The sequence below is a fragment of the Oenanthe melanoleuca genome, chromosome 14 (genome assembly GCF_029582105.1).
Source record: "Oenanthe melanoleuca isolate GR-GAL-2019-014 chromosome 14, OMel1.0, whole genome shotgun sequence".
NCBI classification, from domain to species: Eukaryota; Metazoa; Chordata; class Aves; order Passeriformes; family Muscicapidae; genus Oenanthe; species Oenanthe melanoleuca.
In genome coordinates this window covers 16,003,035-16,027,445 of record NC_079348.1, presented here as the reverse complement: position 1 = coordinate 16,027,445, position 24,411 = coordinate 16,003,035, and the positions used below count along the sequence as shown (strand labels likewise).

The 24,411-nt window shown below is 43.8% G+C and overlaps 1 protein-coding gene across 21 annotated transcripts in view; it reads right to left on the bottom strand.

The window, feature by feature from the left end:
• MAPK8IP3 (mitogen-activated protein kinase 8 interacting protein 3) overlaps positions 1 to 23,521 on the bottom strand; it is a 59,546-nt gene extending 36,025 nt beyond the window's left edge. For 6 of the 21 annotated variants that reach the window (XM_056503314.1, XM_056503304.1, XM_056503305.1 and 3 more), the window contains exons 1-7: positions 21,981 to 23,521; positions 14,919 to 15,039; positions 14,122 to 14,192; positions 13,209 to 13,300; positions 11,444 to 11,467; positions 7,457 to 7,601; positions 1,987 to 2,236 (exon numbers count right to left, since the gene is read on the bottom strand). In XM_056503314.1, the coding sequence (XP_056359289.1) occupies positions 1,987 to 2,236; positions 7,457 to 7,601; positions 11,444 to 11,467; positions 13,209 to 13,300; positions 14,122 to 14,192; positions 14,919 to 15,039; positions 21,981 to 22,298 (1,021 nt within the window). In that variant the 5' untranslated portion in view covers positions 22,299 to 23,521. The remainder of the gene's footprint in view (positions 1 to 1,986; positions 2,237 to 7,456; positions 7,602 to 11,443; positions 11,468 to 13,208; positions 13,301 to 14,121; positions 14,193 to 14,918; positions 15,040 to 21,980) is intronic. The other 15 variants (XM_056503316.1, XM_056503318.1, XM_056503319.1 and 12 more) reach the window with 6 other exon arrangements.
• Positions 23,522 to 24,411: the final 890 nt, after the last annotated feature.

The window sequence follows — 24,411 nt, the reverse complement described above, 5'->3', positions numbered from 1 at the left end:
ATTTATTGGATACCAAATTGTTCAAAAGCTCTGAACAAGCAACATGAACACAGTGTCTGTTCATGCAAGGAATTCCCGAAGGATTTACAACCTAATTTGTAAATTACATTAGTCCCTCCCATGTACTTAGATGTGACACTTTTGACCTTTCCAGACAATCTCAGTACCCAAATATACAAAGTCCATGACAACTGAAATGTTAATTTCTTTCAGGCTCGAGTTGTGCACCAGTTGGCAGCAAACCCAGGCTGGAAGACAAAGTGCGATGTGGATCTGTTGCCAAAGCAGACATCCACACCCAGCGGGTCTAACACAAACACAGCCTTTCTCAGCTTTATCAGGCTGGGAAGCTTTTCTGCAAGTACCTCTGAGTACCACTTTTGGTAGCTCAGCTCTAAGGCACATGCATCACTTACAGACAATTTAATTACAGATGTATAAAATACCTTATTAAAATTCAAGTATGTGCATTACTTCTAAGTATGCAGAATTGATTTCGCATTAGAAGCGAGAAATAGCTGAAAGGTTGAATATGCACAGCACATAAGCTATCTGCTTTGAGCAAATTCCACAATATCACACTTCCACCAAGAAAATGAAAAAAAAAAAAAAAAGTTTCCACTTCACAATTGCACACATAAAAAAAAGATTACTTTGACCCAAGTAAATGAGCTTGTAAAGCAGAATCAGGGTATTTATAGGGCATTCAAATTACTGACATCCATGCTTAGCTTTCTCTATACAAGTGTTTCATGGTCTTGCCTTGGCCAGGATCACAGCCAGACCACAATCTAACAGCAGGCTATGCAGAACCCATATGCTTCCATGGACAACTATCCTAGTCTCTAACAGATGGACATCTGTGACCCTGAGCACCCCGTCATGAAAATACAGACTGGGACTCAGTCATGGCAGTTCTCATTCAGTGCTACAGTAAAAGATGATACATGTTGGTTTACGGGTCTTTGTTAGGAACCAGCTTGTGAACATTAGCAGAGGAATTTCTGCTACAGTAATAACTTAATTGTAACTTCTCCTTCCCAAGGAATAAATTGGGTAAGAAGATCATTAGCTGGTTCAGATGCCAACCTCAGAGACCTATGTTCACTCCTGTGCTCCTGCAGATTATCCTAATGACCTTTAATAAATCTTATAGTCCTTTGGTATTTTAAAACCTGTAAAACAGATCACTTCTCATTTCTGATAGCCACAGCAGATCTTCCAATCCAGGGTAGATCTGCTCAGACACTACATGAGCACAGCTATCATGTTATTATATCATTCATTTATTTAACAGCCTGGTGCTAAAGCTTAGATAGTGGCTTTCTTGACAAGAAGTCATGAATTCAAATTACTGAAGGACTCTGGAAAACAGAGAGAAAACAACTGTGACAACTCCCACAGATTTGGGAGTGTTCTTATATGAGAAAGAGGCTAAAAGAAATTAGCTCACTTAGCTGGGAAAACAGCTGGATACAATTGTTTTAAGCAGATCAGAGTGTGGGAAAAGAGCACAGAGAGAAAATAATTACTTAATCTAACTGACAAAGTTGGCATTTGAACAACAGGATATAAAATACTTATAAATAAATCCAGAGAGAAAATTAAATATAAGCTTTTAGCTGTCATACTGATGAGGTCCAGAAATAGCTTTCCAAAAGCTCAGCGTAAGGCATGTCTTGAGTGCTCATGAAAGAGACACCAGGACATGAACGCATGTCACTGCAAAGAACCGAACTCAGTAACCTGTTCCCATTTTGTGAATTTGTGAAATTACTCATATAACTGATGTTTTCAAAAATTTACTATGCAGAAAACTGCTAATATCCAATTAGCCCTGTCTCATTCATGTACCTTCCCTAGTCAGGCTTCTTCAAATTCTATACTTACAGTGCAGTCTCCCAGCCTCTCCCTTTAACAGAGAGACACAAGCATTGAGAAGTTGATTATGTTAGTGACCAAGTACCTGAGATCCAGCTGCCATACCTATGCTGACATTCCTCATCTCTTGTGTGACCTGGACTTCCATGTTTCGGCTGTTCCGCTTTTCTCGTGCCCTCTTACTGCTCTTGGTGGTGCCATTGGTGTACTCGCTGATAGGCTGGATGCTCTCATTCAGAGGAGTGACAGCGGCAGAGGGCACAGATGACGTAGGAGTGTTGGACTTGGTTCCCGTGGTGCTTGGTGTGGCAGCTGCTGAGGACTGCCCAGATTCAGACATTTCTTCTTGGGGGCACTGTGGCAATTCCAGGGCAGCAGAACAGAGAGGGAAAAGCACAATTATATATTTCAGTAAGTCCCATTTGCTGGTGTATGGCTGCCTTAAAGCATTATGAGCATGGTTCTTGCTCACTGTACTAGTTACATGTCCCATTGTTTGCTGGTGACACCAAGCACTACCACCACAGTGAAGCAGCCAAGTTCTCGTGCTGAACCCAACAAGCAAATCCCACCTGTGGAAAAGGCTGAGAACTTTCCTCCTTCACTATCGAATACTGGTCTTCACAAATCACACTGGTATGTGATCTCAAGAAAGATGACCTCATCACAGGTGAAAAGCATCTGTAGCTCATACTGACTACAGTGAAAACTGAAGGGCTTTGGTACTTGCAGCAAACTAGGCCAGTGTTTCCCAACATGTTGCTGGAAGGCAACATGGATATTGCTTGGGAAGGACTTCAAGAGGCCTCTTAGAAGTCTTGGCAGATGTCATTACTGTAAGCTACCAACACACCTGGATGAGGAAGCCGCAAACTAAACTGGTTTTCCCACTAAACTGCAGAAGCATAGTGGACACTGATCTGGGATGCTCTGGCTTGTCTGAGGCAGGAGACCTATGCCCCCAAACCATCTTATGCAAAGCTGGGCAGGCATGGGTCCTGCTTGAGAATATAGCAGAAACAGGTGTGGTCTCCCACTTCCAAATGGCAGGATAACAATACCAAATCATTCAGAAAGGTGAGAAACGAACACAGGAGATGGATTCTCAGTATGGAATGGCTCTTGGTTCCAACAGATGTTATAGCCCCACTTTTTGAACCATCACCTCTTAGGTAACAGGGAGACTTGAAGGCTTTGTCAGTTTTATACTGTGACCTATTTGTCAATTAAAGCAGCACTGCTTCAGTCAGACAAGGAATGCCCTGACCAGTGCAGTGATCTCTCTCAGACCCAAATGAGATCTCCCCAGTTTTAAGGGTAGCCCACTCTAATCACTGCCTGCAGGGAGGTGACATAATTAACGCTGAGAGTTATATACAACAGTGAGTTGCAATTGGGTGCAGTGTCATCTGGCATCTGCATTCCAGACCCAGCTTTCATCTTCACCACTGGCCTCTCACCTCCTGTGCTAGAGGGAGCCTGGTTCTGCTCAGAGGCTGCTCTGAGCCCCCCAACCTTGGAGAGGTGACACGGTTTCACTTGGCTCATCTGGAAGTCTTGTTCTCTTGTTCTAGTAACAGCTTCACAACATGACAAAAAAATTCAATATGGGATGAGTGAGAAGACTGAAAAAAGATGGTGACTTAACCCTTTGCAGCCTTATTTTTGTTAAATCTGGAATTTTATTAAGATTTTCCTTTAATTAGACTGGCCTCTGTACGCTAATCTTAGAATGCCCTGATGTACACAGCACCATGGAATTCAAAGGGTTTACACTGCATCTGCACAGTTATACTGGAAATTCAGCTTTTTAAAAAAGGCACTGCCATTAAATGCAATCCACATTTTTTATGTTTTCCACATTGTGAGTCCAAACAGCACCCACATTCCCACATGAATAACCAAACCATCTCCCTGCACATATGCTGGTTTTAGCATCGAGACTGAGATGAGAACTTTGAACTTAGGCTGCTACAGGTGAAAACCCCACTTCCACCTCTACTTCATATTATTGGTTTAGGAGCTACTTTCCTAAAGAAAGTATATAAAGAAAGTATATAAAGAAAAAAGAAATAATCAAATGGGATTTTTGATAATAAATAGGCTCCAATAAGCTTTGGACCACCTCAACTGCAGTTTGTCTTCTGTGCTTTCAGATATACAAACGGGCAAAGAGTATGAAGTGTGAAGTGCAACCACAAAACCTCTTTCCTCAAACAGAACTGCTGTTGGATGAAAGAATTCAGGGATGTTCTTGGACCGAATCTACAAGAATAACCAAAGTTCCGAAGCATCTCAGCTGTGTAAGAGATACCCAGGTAGGTCCACTCCACTTGTCATTCCTTGTTCTTATGAAACAGATGTCATTCAAAAGCCCTGGATCATCAGTGTCTATAGGGTGATACCTGTATCACCAGTATCCTGTAACCTCTTGTTACTGACATAACCTGCCCCTTACCCTGAACACATGAAAAAGTAATTACCCTGGTCTTTCACTACTTTTTGGTTACAGATGTGCGTTTTGTATTTACCTAGAAAACATCTTTTATCAACCTTCCAGCCTTTATTGGAGAAGTTCCTTCCAAATGTATATACTACCAACGTTCTCCTCTTCACAGCCCAGAAGCTGGTATCTTCCTACTACTGTCTGAGTGCTCTGTTAACTCTGTTATTGTACTAAGAGTACAGCTCTTCTCTCCACCACAGGAGGCATTCTCCAAAACCCATAGCTCACCCAAAGAATAATCTCCACAGCCACCACTTACCTACAGCCATACCTGTCAACCTCCTAAACATCAACTGTGTAGTAGTGACCTCCAAAATGCATTGTGTAAAGGCCCAACATTCATAGCAGTCATATGTCACCATGAGAAGCCATAATTGTATGGTTATAACACTGAAAGCATAGTACATAAAAACAAAAACGTTAAGGACTTTCATCTCCAAAACACTGTATAAAATAAATATACAACTGAATGCAAAAATAAAATAAAGACAGCAACTAAAATAGCAGCAAAAAGTAAACAAGGACACTTAAAATATAAGTACAGCATAGTCCCATGGAGAAGGAAAACTAGTGAGAATAGTCAGGTACATACTGGGAAGGTGAGTCGTGTGTGAGTGATGTCAGCAAAATATCAGAGCTCTGAAGAAGAGGCAAGGAAGGCATGAGCCACATCTCTGAGAAGTCAGTCATGAAGAGGATTTAAGAGATAGCACTTCAGTCACAAGAAGCCTGTAGGAGGAAAATCTCCATTCCAAGCTAGCAAGCCAGTTAATCACATCCTTTAATTATTCATTAAATTTTCTCCACACTCAGGAAATTCTCCGTAACGGACTACCCATCCAAGTCCTCCACAGCACAAGCTCCTTAGGTCCATTATACCATCTAGCCTCCTTTATCCCAGCATTCCATTCTGAGTCTCCCTAATGAGCACCAGCATGAATCCCAGCACAATACATTTGGAGCAGCACACTTCTAATTCTGCACAGAGCTTTCTTGGAACCGGATTTTTTTGGCCTGATATCACCACCACCACCACCAAATAACTGAGATCCAGTCAGTAATCAATGGTGAACAATGGTGTAAGTTGGAAAGCATCTTAAGAACCACCTAGTTCTAACCCCTGTGTAGGGTGTCTTCCCTGCCCAAAGCAACCACTATTACCTGAACTTGGACACCAAAGCTTCCCATTTATCTGGGTTGCTGCTGCATTCCCCTGCAATATAGATGCTGGGTTACTTCTTTTGCAAGTTTTCAGTGGGACCACGTAAAGAATTAGACCTTAGCGAGGCTGTGGAAGATGGATCTAACCACAGTGTCCACTCAGCTCTTCTCTAAAAACTAACCCCCACTGCCCAGCCTGAACACTGGAAGGTCTGTTCACACCAAGGTCTGCAGCACTGCCTGGAGAGCCTGAGGAACAACTAATTCGAGAGGTGGGCTGGGCTCTGTACATTTTGGTTATGCTGGCACAGCACTAGTATGAAGAAACACATTCACTCCTTTCCACCATCCATTATTCTGTTATTGTACTGTGGCACTGCTATTCCCTAATTCCAGGCAGAGCTTTCCAGAAACGACTGTAGGATCTGAATGGCATTCTGCAAGTTGCTACATTTCCTAAAATTCTGTGCCTCTAACACTACAACAAGGACTGGATTCCAACCCTCCATCCTAGGCAAAGGTATTTTGGATTTCTGACTTCCACAATGGCAGAGAGCTGACAAAGTGCTGACATTTGTGCTGTGCTAGGCCTGGCTGCTTTACAAATCTAGTGTTAAAAAAAATTAACTCGCCGCTTTGTTTTCTGAGTAAATTGTGAATTTGTCTATGCATCAAAAAGGCCACTGCTGTAGAGTCCCTCATGTGAAAGCCCATTCATCTGGAGACATGCAGAATGGGTACAACAAGCTGGGCATTTCTTCTTTCTTTATCTCCTCTTTGCCTTTACTGCCTCAATGTAGTTTACAGGATCAGTGATTCACAATTTTTCAAAAGGAGACCAGGCCTGACATGTGACACATAAAACAGCTGATGTTCTACAAATTCCAAGCAGAGTGAAAATAAGTTTAATCAGACATTTTTGAATTAGAGCAGAAGCTCTGTGAGATACCAGTGGACACACTCAGCTGCACCCAGCAGAGAAACCAGTGGCTCTCAGACCTGTCACCAGGCATTTGTGGAAAATCATTTAAAGAGAAGAATTTGGTGGGATCCTGAGCACAAAGACTTTGCAAAGTCTACACATACACCTCATGGGAAATGAGGGTCACTATGCATAACCTGATCTGTTAACAGCTGCAGTGAGTTGTCAGCTCAAAGCACACCACTTGTGCCTTGGAGCTCACACCAATCTTGAAATAGTGGAGTGGAGACCCCTGAATGGCAGAGCAAAGCACAAGATCGTCAGGCAGCAGCAGTGCAGCTGCAATGCTGTGAGGATTTTGGAAGACCTGGTGCAGAAGGCAGAGCAGTAAGAGTGACAGTTGTACTGAAGGTAGACAGTGCAAGTCTAGAGCAGTGACTAGACTTAGGAGAAACATAAGACTTTCAAGTGCAGTGCAAGACTTGGGCATCCAGACAGGGTAAGAAGGAGCCCTTACTAGTGAAGACAGGAAGGCCAGGAGATCAGTCAAAAATGACAAACACTTAAGGGCAACCCAATGCCTGGCCACACTTGAGTTGCAGAACCATTACTCTTATCAAAGTGGAGAGAAGGGACAGGTTCCATCATATCCTCTCCCAAATAAGCTATTAAGAAGTGAAGGATTTCTCTCTTCGCTCAATCCCTAACAGCCTCCACACACATCCCTCTTAGCTTGGGGCCAGCCAAGTAAAGGAGATTATCCCTGAGACAAAGCAGCATGAGAGCTGTGTCAAATCCTTCCTGCACCATATGCCAGATCTGCAGAATAATATCCTCCCACCTCCAGCACAGCTACTATGGGAGCAAACACATAGGGAGAGGCTGCAAAGGGTTACGGACACAGACTGTTTCTAGCTTATGAAAATGTGAGATGTTATCAACAGCGAGAGAGTGGGAAACCCTTGCTCTGTGATGGTCTAGAAAACCTTGTAGCTGGAGTTGGACTGCAGCTGGCCAAGGTCACTCAGGCGCCAGTGGTCCAGTGTTGGGACGATCTTGGCCCCTATCTGCCCACGTACCATGCCATCAGCGAGGGGGAAGACATTCAGGGAGTTGGGACGCTCCTTCCTGCTAAAGAGACAAACAAGGAGAGAGAGGAAAGCATGTTAGCCGTGTACAAGGTTCTGACAGAAAACAAACAGCACACTAGTGTATGTGAAATACTAGTTACAAGAAATTGGACTACAACTGTTATCCTCATGTGGCAGCTGTCTGAACTCCCAGCTTCCACACTTCCTTGGTGCTGGCTGATCAGTCCCATGGTGTTACTGCTGGAGTAATACTTCCTCCTGAAAAAACTCTAAGAGGGAGGGAGTCAGTGGCCCTAACAGGTAAAACTGACTGCTCAATCAGTATGAGAAATTTGGAGGAACACACAAGTGCAAGGAACCACCAGCCAATTTAAGTCAGTGTTTCTCCTGAGAAACAAAGATATTGGAGGAAAATAAGCCATGGCAAACAACCCTCACAGCAAAAAAATAAAAGCTACATAGCTTCTAGAGATGTCATCACAGGGTGAGGAATAAGGCTTTTAAGTGTCATCAACATGAAACTTATGACATTCCACTCCAAATCTGGTGAGCTTTAACAACAGGAACCAGAGGGGCTGGATCACTTCCAATTTTAAGCAGGAGAGTATTTGTGCTCTTTGACCTTGCTCCATACCCATACTACAACGCACTTGCAATTCAGAAACTAAAAAAAATATATAAATGTGCATATTGCTAGGTGTCTCTAAGTGTGTTCTGTTCATCCTCTCCTTTCTGGCAACTGCAGTGACTCACTAGCTTTGGGTTTGATTCTCAACATAAAAGCTGGCACAGATTTTGAGACCAAGCTTCAGTGGGAGAAAATCTAGAGCAGTGGAGGTGGAAAGGCTGTGGCAGCAGCTTGCTGAACCCAGCAAATGGTTCAGGGTATCACTAATTGACTCCAGTCCCTGCAGAGCTAAACTAAATTGATTCTCTGTGTTATGTGCACCCACACTTGGATTCAGTCATACTTCACCTACTTCTGCACAGTGTTTCCTTAATTGTGGGGGTGTGATGAAACCTGCCCTTCTGTAGCTGTGAGTAACAGCACACCTCCAAGTGCCTTTCTGTCATGATCATCAGCACTGGGTGTCACGCCCAGGCTGGGAAATAAGCAGAGCCACCTCACCTGTGACCATGGCAAACAACTGTTACAAGGCCACTGGCACAGAGCACACACTAACACAGGGGATGGTACACCAGCCAGGTCTTTCAGGAAGAACAGAGATGGAGTGTCCAGCAGAGGAGACAATGTTTGCTGAGAAAAACCACAATGCCCAACCTTCTCACTCTCAGCACTGCCCAGCCAACACAGCATTGTTCCTTGAATAAGCAACTGTGGCCATCCTGGGTAGGCAAGATGGGGCAGAAAGGTATTTCCAGTGTGGCCTGCTTGGGATGCACTTTTCCTAGGAATCTGCATTAAAATCCTCTCCTGAAGATTTCAGACTTGTGCATGGAAGTTTCATACACAAACCCTCTTAGAAAGGAGGCATGTAACTGGATTTTGGAGGAACACAGATCACTGATAAAATATCATTAACTTTCTCACAGGTAACAAGCAATAGGACAGAAGAAAATGTCCTCAAGTTGCACCAGGGTAGGTTGAGGCTGGATATTGCAGAAAATTTCTTCATGTTGCCCAGGGCAGTGGTGGAGTCAGAATCCTTGGAAGCATTCAAAAGGTGTGTGGATGTGGCACTTTGTGATATGATTTAGTGGGCACGAGGGTATCCAGTTCAAGGTCAGACTTTATGATCTTGGAGGTATTTTCCAACCTTAATGATTCTTTCTCCACAAATTCAAACCCAGACTTCTATGTGACAGGAACTGTCAGTTTCCTTGTAGCTTTTCCTTTCCACTATCAAAGGCATCTTGCTGCTTGTGACTTAAATAACTGCTGAAGGCTTAGTGAAAACATTCCTTTGCTGTTTGTCTAAATCCCAATTTATGACTGTAACATGCCACTTACACCTGCTCCTATTAGGTGATGATGCCAAAGGACAATTACCTCTGCCTGTCTGCTGTAGGTACCTCTCTTTATCACACTGCTATCATTCCAAGACCCTGAAAGTTTCTAAGAGCTGAGATTCAAGTTTCTCCAAAAGTTTCTAAATAACATACTAGGCAAATGTTTCCCCTCCTAGGAAATCTTCACCCTGGCACTGATACAAGCACCACAGAAAGCAGAGTTAATTATGTGTAAGAGATTGTGAAGGGATTCAAAACTAGAATCAGAGCCATTTTACGCCAAAAAATCAGAAAATTCCTAGTTTTACAGTTTAAGAAATAACCCAAGGGTCCCCAAGAGTCTACTTCCAAAAAAAAAATAAACAAAAAAAAAACTTTAACCATTTGTTTTGTATATTCCCTTTTCTTCAGGACTGAATGCTGGTTTTAAGAGTCTTGCTTTCATGGGTGAATGGAGCAGGAGAAAGTTTCCTATAACTGCAGAACAGTCCTTGTCTGCACCTCTGGTGCAGCCAGAATATCTTAGCGACAATGCTGGAATGATCTGATGTAACTCAATGACAACACTGAGACATAAAAGCTGCCCCAGAAGTATGCTGAGAGACATCAAATTATACCTTCCCTTCTCCTTTTTTTGTTGATATGCAAATACACACAAACTTAACACACAAGGAAATACAAGAGCCACCAAATGGAAGGGAAATGTGTGAATTTCACAGCCCCTGTTAAAGAGACAGAAGTACAGGGTCTCTGTAGCATCAGAAGCTGTAGAATATTCAGAAAAGAATTTTAGCACAGACTGTTAGGACATTTCCTTGCTAAATTTCTTTGGAAACACCTTCAAGCCTTTTCAAAACCTCCCAGGGAAGGGGAAAGAGCAAACAGTCCAGAAGAGCTAACTCCAGTTTTGCAATCCTGGAGTTGGCTACCAAATTTAAATGCAAATAAATTTAAAGTATCCTTAGGGCTGGTCTAAATTTTGAGTGCTGCAGTTGCCCTCATATACCCAAATCTTTCCAGGACTCAGCTAGGGTGAGTCTTAACACTTGTTAATTCCACCTTGAGTTACAAGCATGCTCTCCATTAAAAGTTTGCAGTAGCCAAACCCTGGGATTAAGATGTTCTACAAGCAACGTCCAGAAGTTTACAAAACAAAACAAACTACAGTTTGTTATCCAGCATTTAAAGAGGAGAGCTAATCTCTTTGAAAGCTCTGGGCAAAGCACTCCTGCCCAACCATCAACCTAAAGTACCTCTAGAAACCTAATGACATTGACATTTGTTCTGCTGCACTCAGAAATCAGGCATGGCTTGTTCTCTAGAGTAAATTACGGGAGAAGAAATTTCTTGGAACCTGAGGGAATTGCATCAAGCTGTGTCAAGGGAGTTTTAGGCTGGATTTCAGGAAAAGGTTCTTCCTCCAGAGGGCACCGGACACTGAACAGGCTCCCCAGGGAACGGTCACAGCCCCAAGGCTGCCAGAGCTCCAGGAGTGTTTGGACAGCACCCTTAGGCACAGGATGGGATTGTTTGGGTGTCTGTGCAGGGACAGGAGCTGGATTTGATAATCTTTATGGGCCCCTTCCAACTCAGGATATTCTATGATTTTACAGGTCTATGATTCTATGACTTATTAAAACATCAGGGGATGCGAAGTGTAAACATCCCATCCCAGACATCTGATCCAAACTTGTGTACCTTCTGCATTTGCATGCACAACTCCTCCCTGATGTGTTATCCCAACTTCATGGTTCCCTCTGCACCCCTGAACCAGCAAGTCCAGCACAGGTATCAGTAGACACAGAGAGCAAACACAAGAGTACAATACATTCCCAGCATCACACTGTCACCACTCCACAGCAACCTCCAACACTTGGATTAATGAAGTTCAGATGCAGCAATAGGATTTACCTTTTCCTCCAGGACTGGCGATGACTGCAGTGACAAACGTAACAGCCAAACAGCAGCAATCCCACAAAAAGCGAGACAAAAAGAACAACCATTAGAGAGCAAATGTCATGCAAACACGCGACCTACCACCGACACGAGGTATGAATGCACTGCAACCCACACCATGTGGAAGTGGGTACAAACTCATTACCACCTCTTGGAAGGCCATCGATACATACCACCCCCACAAAAGCTGCAGCACAAACTTTCCCTAGTCCCCTTTATTTTAAATAAATGCACTCAAATTTGTTTCACAGGTCATGAGAAATTATGCCTGTCCCCCCACCCAGTGCACCATGATCCACAAACACTGGTGCTCCTCCCTCCAGCTGTGCAATGACATCAAAACACACCTGTCCCAGGTGCTTGTGAACAAGCACAACGAACAGAGAGCTACACATGCACCCACACAAACAGTGCAAAGCTGGAAAGTCAGGAAAAACTCCCATTTCCCACTAGTAGCTCCTATAGAGTCGCATCATGGGCTATTCACAGACATACAGTGTTTCTCTCCAAGGACATTAGCAATATGCCACACTCAAAGGGTAAAAGACTAACTTCTCTGACATGAAAATGTAATTCTTGATGAAAATTTTGCCCTTCACCACTAAGTCTGGCAGTTTTGCAGATACAACCAGCAACACTTTTCACTGAGCAGCTCTTTCATGGAATGTTAACACAAACCCATAATTAATATCAGCTTATTTGAGAGTCAGGGAAGGAAAAGCTTTGAAGCTTTTAAGAAAGGAAGAAACTAAAAACCATTTCTACTATGCAGTCCAGTTCAGGAGGTGGACTTTGATGATCCTTGTGGCTTCCTTTCAACTCAAGACATTTTATGATTCTATGACTCAAAGTTGGCAGATGCACAGAGGACTCACCCTTTAAGACCTAAGTTTGCTTTTGCCTACGGTACTTTTAGATTTTACTGTATAAGCTTCCACAGATATATTCCTACTTCCAGAAGTGTAACTGAGAGAGAAACAAGCCTAACACACTTATCCTATTCCATTGCTAACACTAGGATTCAGATCATGTTCTGGGAGCATACTCTGTATTTCCAGACTGTGAGGATAGGAGAAGGAAGAAAAATAATCCGGTAAGGGAGATTTTATGAATAGATGAGCAACACAAACTACTGGTTCAAAAAGAACCAGTCTCTTCTGCCTAAGAAAGCTGACATTTAGCTTTTTTTTGTTTTTCTCAATTGAAAATATATATTTGAGACAATCTATTTCTAGTCAGAATCCAAACACTGCAGAAAGGGAGGAAAATCCATTTTTTGGACATCAGTAGGATTTCTGATGACTGACAGAAAGCTTTCTCTGAAGGAACAACAGGTGAAAAAATCCTGTAACGGCTAATGCACTTAATTGCTATGGTTTTGCTGCTTATCTCACATACAAAGACACATACACACACAAACACTTTATTTGACACCTCCACCCATTCTACAGATAAACTCTTACACACTACCTAAGAATATAAATGTGTTTCCCAGAGGCCCCATTAATAGCAGCATGATAAAGCCTCACCTTTGTAAAACAACATAAAAAGCTCCTCACCATCAAGTGTCCACAACTCACCCGGAACCTATTAAAAGACAGTTTCAGCTACAATCTGTGTCCCCAGGGAAAGGTCCTGCTCTGTTTTCTCTCTCAAACACACATACTCAGTGTGTAAGTTCCCAGGTGACATGTGTTACATGGAGAGGTCATGGCCCTACCTTTTCCCAGGTACACTGCCCTCAGTTTGGTTATTTCCCCCAACTTGCTGCATCTTAGATCGCTCAATGTGTTCCACATAGGTCTGGATCATCTGTGAGAGAGAAAAATCTATGAGGCAAACAGGTAAGAAGGAAAGGCTCATTTTCTGCTTTTGCTTAATTTTCTGTGGCAACCATTTCAAATTCCCTGGGGTTTTTTTGCACACTTCCTTGTTTTTACTGTTGACTTCTAAGCTGATGATGTAAGTGAATGGTCTAATCTGATAGAAAATTTGTCAGCAAATAGTGTCAGAAATCACTTCAGCTAAATCTCATAACCAAAGAGTCTTGAAATAGCATATCCCAAAACAACATAAGCCTGGAGGCTCATTGGCAATGGCAGATAAGGTAGCAGGGCACTGTGCACAGCATCACACAACAGCTGAGATTGTAAGGAATGTCCTAAGGTCCATCAGTTCACCCCCTGCTGAAATAGGGCCACACAGAGCTGACTGCCAGAAGATCACATCCAGGTGGCTTATGATTATCTCCAAGGAAGGAGACTCCAACACGCTTCTGAACAACCTGTGCCAGGGCTCACTGTCCTCGCAGTAAAGTAGTTTTTACTACTTTATTCAGAATGTGCCTTCTGTGTCGTAGTTTGTGCCAGCTGTCTCCACTGGGCACCAGTGAACACAGCCTGGCTCCATCCTCTTTACACTGTCCAGTCAGGTATTTCAGATGTTCCCAAAGTTCAGAAGCTCTAGCCATCACTAGGATTGCAGAGCCAAATTCTTTGACATGACACAGTCATGTGCATAGAGATAAAGAGTTTATTTATTTAGAAAGACGATATCCTACCTCTGTGTGACACATGATATAGTCATGTGCATAGAGGTAAAGAGTTTATTTATTTAGGAAGATGATATCCTACCTCTGTGTGACGCTGATGTAGAGCGTTATACTCCTTCTTCATTTCTGATTCACGTTCTTCCAGCCGAGAAACTGCCAAGAGAAGATCCCAACTATTAGCTAACACACAGCTGGCTCTCAAACTACTTGAGAAACAAAGCCTATTTTTTTAGACATTAACTTACACCTACTGAATAAAACAAACAGAAACAGAATTGTGGGATTTGGTCTTTGTTACAAACTTAGTTAATGGTACCTGCATGTTCCCAATACCAGCGATTTTGTACCACAAATGCAATAAAACCACAGAAGTTTTTTAGCAGTAGACTGGTGCCCTGTAAGCATCTTAGTTTGGCAACAATTTATAGTCCTCTGGGACTGACTCTTCTGCCTACTAAAGGAGCAGAAGTATTGGATAAAACACAAACAAATTCTGAGGGGAACTTCACTTGCACATATTAAGGAAGTATTTGTAAAAAAAAAAACCCACAAACTAAGTAACTTACTAACTAATTAATATGATGACTATTAATATGAATGGAAGATTCTACAAGGAGCAACTGGAAACTAGGTTCCAAAGGCCCGAATCTTGCACCTTGTATCTGGACAGACGGACCATAAAAGAGAAGAAATGTAGCTTCTACTAAACTAGTGTGGGTACATCCCACCCATCAGAAAGCTCAGAATTTTACATTAAAGTAAGGGACCATCAGGTATTTTGAGCTTTCCACAAAAAAGTATGAAGATTATTTTTAAAGTAGCTCTGTAAGTGTGTGAAAGGCATGTGTACAATGTTGTCTAGTGCACAGCTTTGCTTACTCTGGTCTGCATAGTTTTTGGTCTTCAGCTCCAGCTGTCGAGTCTGAAATTCAAGGTGTTCCACTTGGATTTGTAATTCTTTCTTCTCCTGTTCCAGTGCATCTTCAAACTCTATGAACTTCTGCATAGGGAAGAAGTGGAGAAGGAAGCACAGATGATGATTATATATAAAGTGGGTTTGCCCTACCATGACCCTTCTCCTCCTCACAAAAACAGAAATTTGAGAGAATATAAACTGAGGGAATATAAATTACAAAATCAGAAATAAGCATTTTTAAGTACTGTAAGTAGCACCATAGTATTTAATCAAACTGAATAATCTATTTTATATTAGAAACGTATTATCTTTAATGCATAATAAATATATAAACTATGGTCCAACTTGAGTTCTGTTAACCAGCAGAACTTTATCATCTTCAGCAATGCTGGTCTTCTTTGTGCCAGGCTGAATTTTGACTCCTGTTAATTTGATGTCACAGAAGGAAAATTTTATTTCCACAGTCACGTATTTAAAAATACCTATGCCAGAAACATTACACGAGGCTCACAAGGCCACAGTATTGCAGAGCTATCCCACCAGCTGCAGTACACATTCTGGGCTGGCTTACAAACCCAAAAATTCAAGTCTTGTTACATTACGACTGAATAGTTCCATCCAAGGAAGCCAGAAGTACAGCATTATTTGCAGCAACCAGTTCAGTGACTAGAGCACCAACCCAATAGCTGAGCTGCATGAGCACAGCTAGGGTTGGGAGCAGCCCTGGATCTGGAACTGCTGAGGATGACAGCGAGAAGGAAATTAAGCCATGCAGGCTTTAATCCAGCCTTAAAAATGTTTATGGGGCCAAGAGGAGCCCACAGGAAGTGACAGAAGGCTGTGAAGAGCCCACAAGGCTCTGCTTCTGACCCTGCCCCTCTCTCTCCCTGTCTGTTTGCCAAATCCTTCTTAGGCCCAGGCCCATCAGATTGACCAGCACATGCACATCAGCTGGAGAAACCTCCTCTGTCAAAAAGCATGGATATTGAGGAGGAAAATCCCTCTCCCTCTGCATGAGGGAAGTGTTGTCTCCACAAACGCCACTGCTTTTGGGCATGAGAATTTCAATTAAACAAATTAAAGCTGTTTTACTCCAAAAGAGACAGAAACCCGTAAGAATCTTTTCTGGTGAAGACTCCCAGGGAAACGAACACATTTAAATGCTCAGTAGGATTATTTTGTTAAATCCTGCACATGTACCAATCCGCACTGCTGCACTCTCAGGGCAAACCCCAGGAGTTACATTCCCTATTGCTTTTTCAGGGTAGACCCCTATTGCACATTCCCTATTGCTTTTACTGGAATTATCAGCAAGAACACTGGAGCCATCATTATAAATTAGATCCTTTCTGCAGGTGACTAAAAGCCACGTTATTTATGATTCTTGCAAACTTTTAGAACTGCTTACTAAATTGGTGGGAGCAATGACTCAGTTTGCATTCCTACATACCTGTATTTATAGAAACAATCTAAGATACTTTAGCCACTTCTTGCTTCCCTGCACTCACAGCATTCTGCAGCGCCTTTAACCTCTAACTGAGCTTTTAATTTTATTCCCCTTCCTACTCAAATTTTTTGTAATAAGAGTTCGGGTTTTTTTCCACTTTGTTTTGCATGGAATTTTCTACAAATGGCAGCACCTTTCCTCCTCTATAAAGAAGTCATCTGAAGCTAAACATTTACTTTTTTCTTTTTAATTATATTTTTAAATTGTTCAAGGTTTTAGATTTTTAAGTATGCGTTTCTTCTTGAGAAGTCAATTAAACATTTACATCCTTTAGTCACTCACCCAGCAACCTGTTTTACGGATTCTGAGAACTTTTTATAAAACAATCTGCTTTGTAAATTTGTGAACTATTTTTGAAACCTTCTTCAGAACACCAGAATTTCAGAATGAATAAAAAAGGAAAAGAAGTCCTAACAGATGCTGACAATGAGCAACAGAACTGAGAAAAAGCACTTTCACTTGCTCCATCTGGAGGCTGATGGAAACTATTCCAGCAAAGCATCTTTTCCTGGTATAATCTCCATCTCCTCATAGGATTTTGCTGGAAGCACTCTGTGCTAAAGCTTTATTGATGAACCCTTTTAATTACGGCCAAGGGCTAAATCCCCATCACATCACAGTGGCTCAACTTGCACCACCTTCCTGCTCCCATTTCTCCAACCAGGAAATGTAACACACACACACACACACACACACACACCCACACCCACCCAGCAGGAAGCAGGAATGAGGGATTTAGAAGCCATAAAAATGAATGCACATTAGGGAAATAATTTACGGGTTTCTCAACAGTAAATTAAAAAGGAAAAGAAGGTACAAGCTTAATTCTATTCCAGTAACATAGGTCACCTTTAATAGGATTCCTAGATTTGCTACTGCTGTTTTGGTTTAATTCAGAGGAAACTGATTGAAAGATTAACTCTTCTACAAATATGGCTGGGTCTTTTTTCTCATACCTGTCTATTTTGCAACCCAAAAGTAATCAAAGAAACATAAAACTAGAGATCAATTAAGCACCTGGAAAAGAAAGAGACATGGAGACAACGATAATAAAAATGAATACTGCCTTAAGTGTTTGTAGGGCAGAACAGCATTTTGGATAAAAGCACTGCAGGATGGCCCATCCTGGTGCTGAGGAGATCAAACAATGGCATTTGTGTGCATGGGCCCAAGGGCTTGACCCAGTTTCTGCCTCTACAGCACCTTGTACCTGCTCTGACATCAGAACTCATTTCACCTGAGCTCTTCCATGCTCATCACAAGCTCTGACAGCAGAAAAAGTCCCAAATGCAGAGTAAAGTGAGCAGCCAACACAGCAGAATAAGGTAGAGGATTCCTGCCAGGGCTTTGACTAAGGAAGATGTTCCTAATGTCCAGATGTCACTGCTGCTCATCTTTCATGGCACCAGTGAGCTCTCACGAGAGTATCCAGGCAGGCTTTATTTTTTTCCAGTAAGCTACAACAGACATTCCATACAGAACCCAGAGAAACACCTCACTAGCCACTAGAAGCAGCAGAGATTCAACTAACTTTAGTCAGAGACGTGAGCATACCCAAAAGTACAACTAAACTGCACCAAATTTTGGAGAAAACAGGCACCTGGTGTTCATTTTGAGTTACTCTTCTGAACAAGAGCCGAGCCTCCAGAGACAGATAGCAGAACTTCAGCACAATGCTGGACCACAGGCCCAAAGCTGTGGCTTGCAGTCCAAGGCGTGTGGCTGCAGGTGGCCCAGATGAGCAGCCAGACTAGCTACAGCATCTCTCCTGCCTGAACTCAATCTACCAAGTGTATTCCCAGCACATGCGAAATCCCCAGTCACACAGTACGTTCTACATTAAACTTTGATTTTCCATTGTGCTGGAAATGCACAGCAGGGCAGGAGAAACAGAGAACATAAACTGCACAAAGTGCTTTAATTTTTTTTAACTTTTTTTTACTAACCGGACTCCCAGAGGCAGTCATACTGCAAGCGCCTGTTATTGACTGAATGCAACTTGGTAAACAAATATCCATCAGCATTTCACTTTTTCCTTTCTTTCAGAGGGACTGTACAATCCTGGCCCCATTGAAGCTGTGGGAATTTCTCAGTAACTTCAAGAGGAACCAGTATATCACCCCAACCCTTTAAACCTCCTAAAAATAACCAGGCAGAGAGAACACTAACCTTCAAGTCTCCTTCCCATCAGAACATTTTCTGGCTGTAATATTTACAAAAAGCATCAAATCCCGTTATAATAGAGAAAGAATTCTTATGATTTACTCTCCCACTTTTCATTTTCTTCATCTGTGTCTAGCCAATCCTTCCTAAATGCTGTACAGACATTTGATGCCCAAAGATTAAATTCCAAAGTTCTGTGCTAACCAGCAAGCCTTCCTAAGTGCAGGGAATGTTCACAGGAATCAAATTCACAATTCTGGCCTCAGAATAGTACAATTCCAACAACTTCTGAAAGTAGACTCTACAAATACTGCTCTTTCATTATAAACATTTAACAGGAGCATACAATCACACAACTGGTTTGGGTCCAAAGGGACCTTAAAAAGAATCATGCTCCAACACCCTGCCATGGACAGGGACACCTTCCACTGGACCATATTGCTCCAAGCTCTGTCCAAACTTGTCCTTGAACACTTCCATGGATGGGCAGCCACAGCTTCTCTGGGCAACCTGTGCCAGGGCCTCCCCACCCTCACAGCAAGCAACTTCTTCCCAATATCCAATCTAACCCTGCCCTCTGTCAGTCTGAAGCCAAGTAGGGGACCAAAAAAACCCAAAGAAACAACTCAACAGCATTGCCTCACGGACTTTTAAAACACATCTTAGAAATAACTCAATACACTCTTTACAAAGCACTATGCCACAATTCCAGTGCCCAGGCTAGCTACTAAGTTTGAACGCTGCATTGCAAATTTGTTGACTGCATTCTTTCACTTTAGTGCTGCCAAGAGGCAAGAGAAAAATCTGGTGGTGGTGAAGCATACCAGGTTGAGCCTGCTACTGAAGCTGCCCTTGATTTCAAAAGCTTCTTATTCCCAGGGTCTGCACATTTTAATGCCAGAACAATGCCCACCTGTGGTTCCAGTTACTTTGAGTTTAATAAATTAATATAAAGCAACTATAACTCAGGATCCTTTGACAGGGTATTGCAAAAGAACAGATCTCTTTTTCATCTCCAACCTCTCAGTATCAATTTAATTATTGTAACTGGCACTCATACATAGAGAGGAATCAAAATTGAGGTCAAATACTGTTACCAGGGGAGGATCTTCCCAGTTCTTCCCAGAACTGAAGATCCCATCCAAGGCTTGAGGCACAGCCCAGGAAACAGATGCTGCTGGAGAGGTGGGATGGACTAGTGGTCACTATGGCACTACTGAAACAGCAGCAATGAGCACATTCTGGGAAGAGCAGCACATGAGCACATGTTGAGCAGCAATACATATTCTGGGAAGAAAAAAGTTTTCTGGTTTTTCATTGTGTACAATTACCTGGTAGACACTAGAATTCCTTGTCATACACAGATTTTCACCCCCATAACATGTAATTTACAGAGTAAGCAGTGCATGGAAACAGGTGCAAATAAATAATGTACTTTGTTATATATTGAGGAAAACAGCAGCTGTGCATTTCATGTATGACCTTGTAACAGCGGGTTTGTAGAGGCAGAATGCTCATTTATTCTTATAAGAAAAACATTTTCTATTCCTTTCTGATAAGAAGTCTCCTTGCAGACATTTCTCCCACTTATGCTGAACTGTGTGTAAAGATGAGAGAGTATCATCACTGGCACTTTTTAAAATCTCACTTTTTAAAATTACCATTGGCAAATGGTATTCTGCCACAGTTCCCAAGTTTCCTTGCAGGGAATGTAACAGCTATCAGTACAGTTGTTTCTGGAAAACTCATCCCATATCTAGTAAACCCAGAACAAAAATCCATTTCAGTCCAAAGATACAAGACTGGACTGTTCCAACCCCCATTTGCAGTCCCATTTTTTTCCCACAAATAGTGCACTTTAAAAATTTTCTTAGAAAAACGTTTCTTAGAAACTGTGAAATGCTGTCTCTACACAACATAAATAAGCTTATTGTACTCAGATAAATTTATCAACATTGAAAAGAATTTTAGGACCATTTATTAGTCCATTAATACATAATTAGAACTTGGGAGTAAAACTTTTAATTGACTCTTGCTTTCAGTATCAATAATGGACCACAAGTGTCCTCCCCACTGAGTTACCAAGCTTCTCACACATGATTATTAAGCAAAAAGAATATATGTCTATGAAAATCTTTCATGTGCTTTACACCATTCTCCAGTTCAAGAACTATTTCATTAATTACCACTTATTTCATTTGATGAATTACCCCATATCAAATCAGAACTTGAATCCTAGGAAAGCAACTGAATCTTAAATCTTCTGCTTTTCCTTAATCTAAAAGATAGAAAAACCCCACTTTTTAAGAAGTTTAAAGGAGATGATGTGTTGAGGATGAACTTTTTTCAGCACCAAAGCTCTACCCCAGCTCACAGACTGTCACTCCAAGAGGCTGAACAGCAAGCCCTATGGCTCCCAGCCTTCAAGGCTGAAAGGATGCTCTGAATGTCAGCACGGACAGGTGCAGATGCAGCAAGATGACAGAATGCAGATCACCTCTCCTCTGTCTTGTCTACATCCGAGTCCCTGCAACCCTAGGATTCTCCTTCCTCTCCATCTGGATTTCTCATGAGCCATTTCCAAACAGCCCCACCAGCTGGGCAACCCTTCCTCGACTCTCCCAGGAGCGCATCCACACTCCAGGAAACGGAAGGTGCTGACTTGGGAACAATATTATTAAAACTCAAGGCACAGTTTTGATAAAAATAAATTTCAAAAATAAGAGGTTATACTCTAAAGGCAATTCCTTGCCCCAATGAAACAGCTTACAGCTGACATTGAGAATGCTGGACGGCTGCACAAATTTTAAATACTAATTTTTACACCACAAATTATGCCGACCCCTCCGGATGCTGTTCGCATTGCAAAGTGAATTCCTAATTCCACAGGAATTCCACACGACTGCAGCTATTTTGGTTCGGTTTTTTTTTTTCCTCCCGCTGTCACGGGGCAGCTCAGCCGCAGTGGCCCCGGCCCCGCGGCGCGGCGGAGGAGCCGAGCTGGGCCGGGCCGGGCCTGCCGGGGCCGGAGAAGTCCCAGGGTGGGAGCCCCGCGCTCCCGCGGGAAGAGATGCGCCTCGCCAGGCCCGGGCCCGCCCCCGCACTCCGCTTCTAGAAGGTACCGGCGGCCGCTGCCCCCAGGCTCCCCCTCCCCGCCTCAAGCCGCGTCCACCGCTGCGGCGCGGGCAGCAGGGACCCGCCAGTGGTGGCGATCGGGGCAACGGAGCGAAGGCCTGTGAGAGCTGGCCCAGCCGCAGCCCTAAGCCGCCCCGCCACCTCCTCGGCCCTCCCGCTCCCCTGCACTGGGGCCCCCGCCCGGCCGTGGCCAAGATGGTCGCGGGGCGGCGGCACTCACCTCCTCGGCCTGCTTGCGCAGCGCCTTCTCCCGCTCGTACTGCGTGAGCAGCTGCTCGTTGTCCTCCCGCAGCAGCTCCAGCTCCACCTCGTGCTCCTGGTTGTCGGTAAGTACCGAGTCTAGGTTCTCCAGCACAGTCACCACCAGCGGCATCAGCTCCTTCACCACCTCCTCGTCGTAGCAGTGAATCAGCCGCTCGAACTCTCGGTAGATGCTGTTGGCGAGGCCCGAGACCCGCTCCGACATCACCGACCCCGAGCAGTAATCATCTCCCGGGTACCCTCCCACGCCGCCATCGTCCAGCTGGATCTCCAGCATCCTGCCGGCCGACAACTCTCGGCCCTGCTCCGCGCCCCGCTAATGCCGCCGCCGCCGCCACCGGGCGCTGCCCCGCCCCTCCCCGCACGCCGCGTCACGATCCTCGGGCACCGGTCGGGGCGGAGTGCGGCGGCACCGCCCAGAGCTGCTGGATCGGGGGCGTGAGCTACTCGTGTTGAGAGGAGGCCCGGCGCCGCAGCGCTTCTTGCACTGGAGACACGAGCGGCAGCGGTGACGGCGAGCCGCCCGCGCAGCACAGCGCGCCGGGAGCGAGCCCGCCCGCCGGGAGCGAGCCCGCCGCCGCCGCGGCACACAAAGCGCCGCGCACTGGGGCCCCACGCTGCGGCGTCAGGCGCTGGGACACCGAGCAGGAGCCAGCGCATGCCCGGGTCGGACACGCACTGGCTCTGGGAGTGGCGTTATACACCCGTCACAGCCGCGGGAATTGTACTTCCACGATCAGGCAGCCGTAGTTGCTACAGAGAAAGCAGAAAAGGACCTGTCCAGTCAGGGATGAACTGAAAGCCAGAGGGCCAAATTGGCCATCTCAAATTCTAAAAGAAAATCCAGCACAAGCACCGAATTTCATCAGTAGGTTTCCCAAAACAACGGCAACACACACCAAATTACGGGCAGCAGCTCCAACACCCTCGGAAGTCTCCAATAACTTCAGCAGGTGTCACAGTGTAAGAGTCGGTCCGAAGTCTTCTCTGATCTGCCTCACGACCATCATCAGAGACTGGGACCTGAGATTGCACCACTTGCCCTGAACAGGAGCTCTGGCCTGGCCGAGGTGGATGCTTGCGGGCCAAGGACTGTTTGTAGCTGTGCCTGGTGCTTGTCATGGTACGCTGCAGGGTACTGGTTATCGCACCCTGTCCCCACACCTGCGTAACGGGGCTACGATCTCCACATACAATAGTCCATAAATCTTCTCACCTTTTGGCCAGAAGCCACTCGCTTTGGAAAAGGGCTATAAAAAGTGACTTTCCCCAAAAAGACTTTGAGATCTCTTTCTCCCCAATGGATTGAAGACGCATCTCGTCTCGTCGGACGACCACGAGGATGTGTCCCGTCTGTTGGTAGCTATATCCTATCCTTCCTTTCTCTCTCCCTCTCTCCTTTTACTTCACTTCACTTCCTTTTTACCTCTCTTTCTCTCCTTTCTCTCTCTCTCTCACAAAACCTGATTGTTAGCATGCAATAAACTGTATTACTGCTTTCTGCTAAACAAACCTGAGTCTCTTACTTTTGTCTTTTGCACCCTGGGGTCGAACAAACCATCACGACTCCCACTCGCGTTGAGCGGATCGTGACACACAGAAGTCAGCATCTGCCACATCCTGGGCTCAGCTGAGTTTGTGCTGTAGAGCTGGAGGAAGACAGCAAGAATCATTCTTCTCTGTAGTGAGGCCAGCCTGGCAGGAGAGAGAAATAAGGGGTTGGTTTGGGAAAAGGCTCCCCACACCTTCATTTGGCTTAGAGCTCTGAAAAAGAGTGCAGTTCCAAAATCGTGACTAGCAATGACCCTAAAACATTTCACAAAGAACATTAACCCTACCCAGAAAGCCTAGTTGCAATGAGAATATCACATCTCACTGGTAATTAAGAATTTTAAGTTTTATGACAGTTCTGTTGCATGTTACATCATTATAGCTGACTACATACTGATAGACTATAGATTCAGAGCATAGCAGCTTTTAGATAGCTGCTTGTATAGCAAAAACCTATTTGTCTCTAAAAAAAGGGAAAATGGAATGGAATGGAATGGAATGGAATGGAATGGAATGGAATGGAATGGAATGGAATGGAATGGAATGGTACTGAATGAAATAGGTGTAGTTCACTTGAAAGGGTCCTACAATAATTGAGGCTGAGGTGTAATTTAGTTATGGGATGGATCACCAGTAGATCATGAGGCATCTGAATGTAGCAGACAGATTTTCAAATGTTTCCACACAGAGCAGGCCCAGCCCTGTCTCAGAGGCACTGCGTGCATAGATAAAAGAAACAAATGTGCAACAAATGTGAAGAAACTCCTGCTCAAAATTTAAAATCCAAGTCACTCATGTTGGGCCTTGATTCACACTGTCTTGTATAAGAAACTTTATAG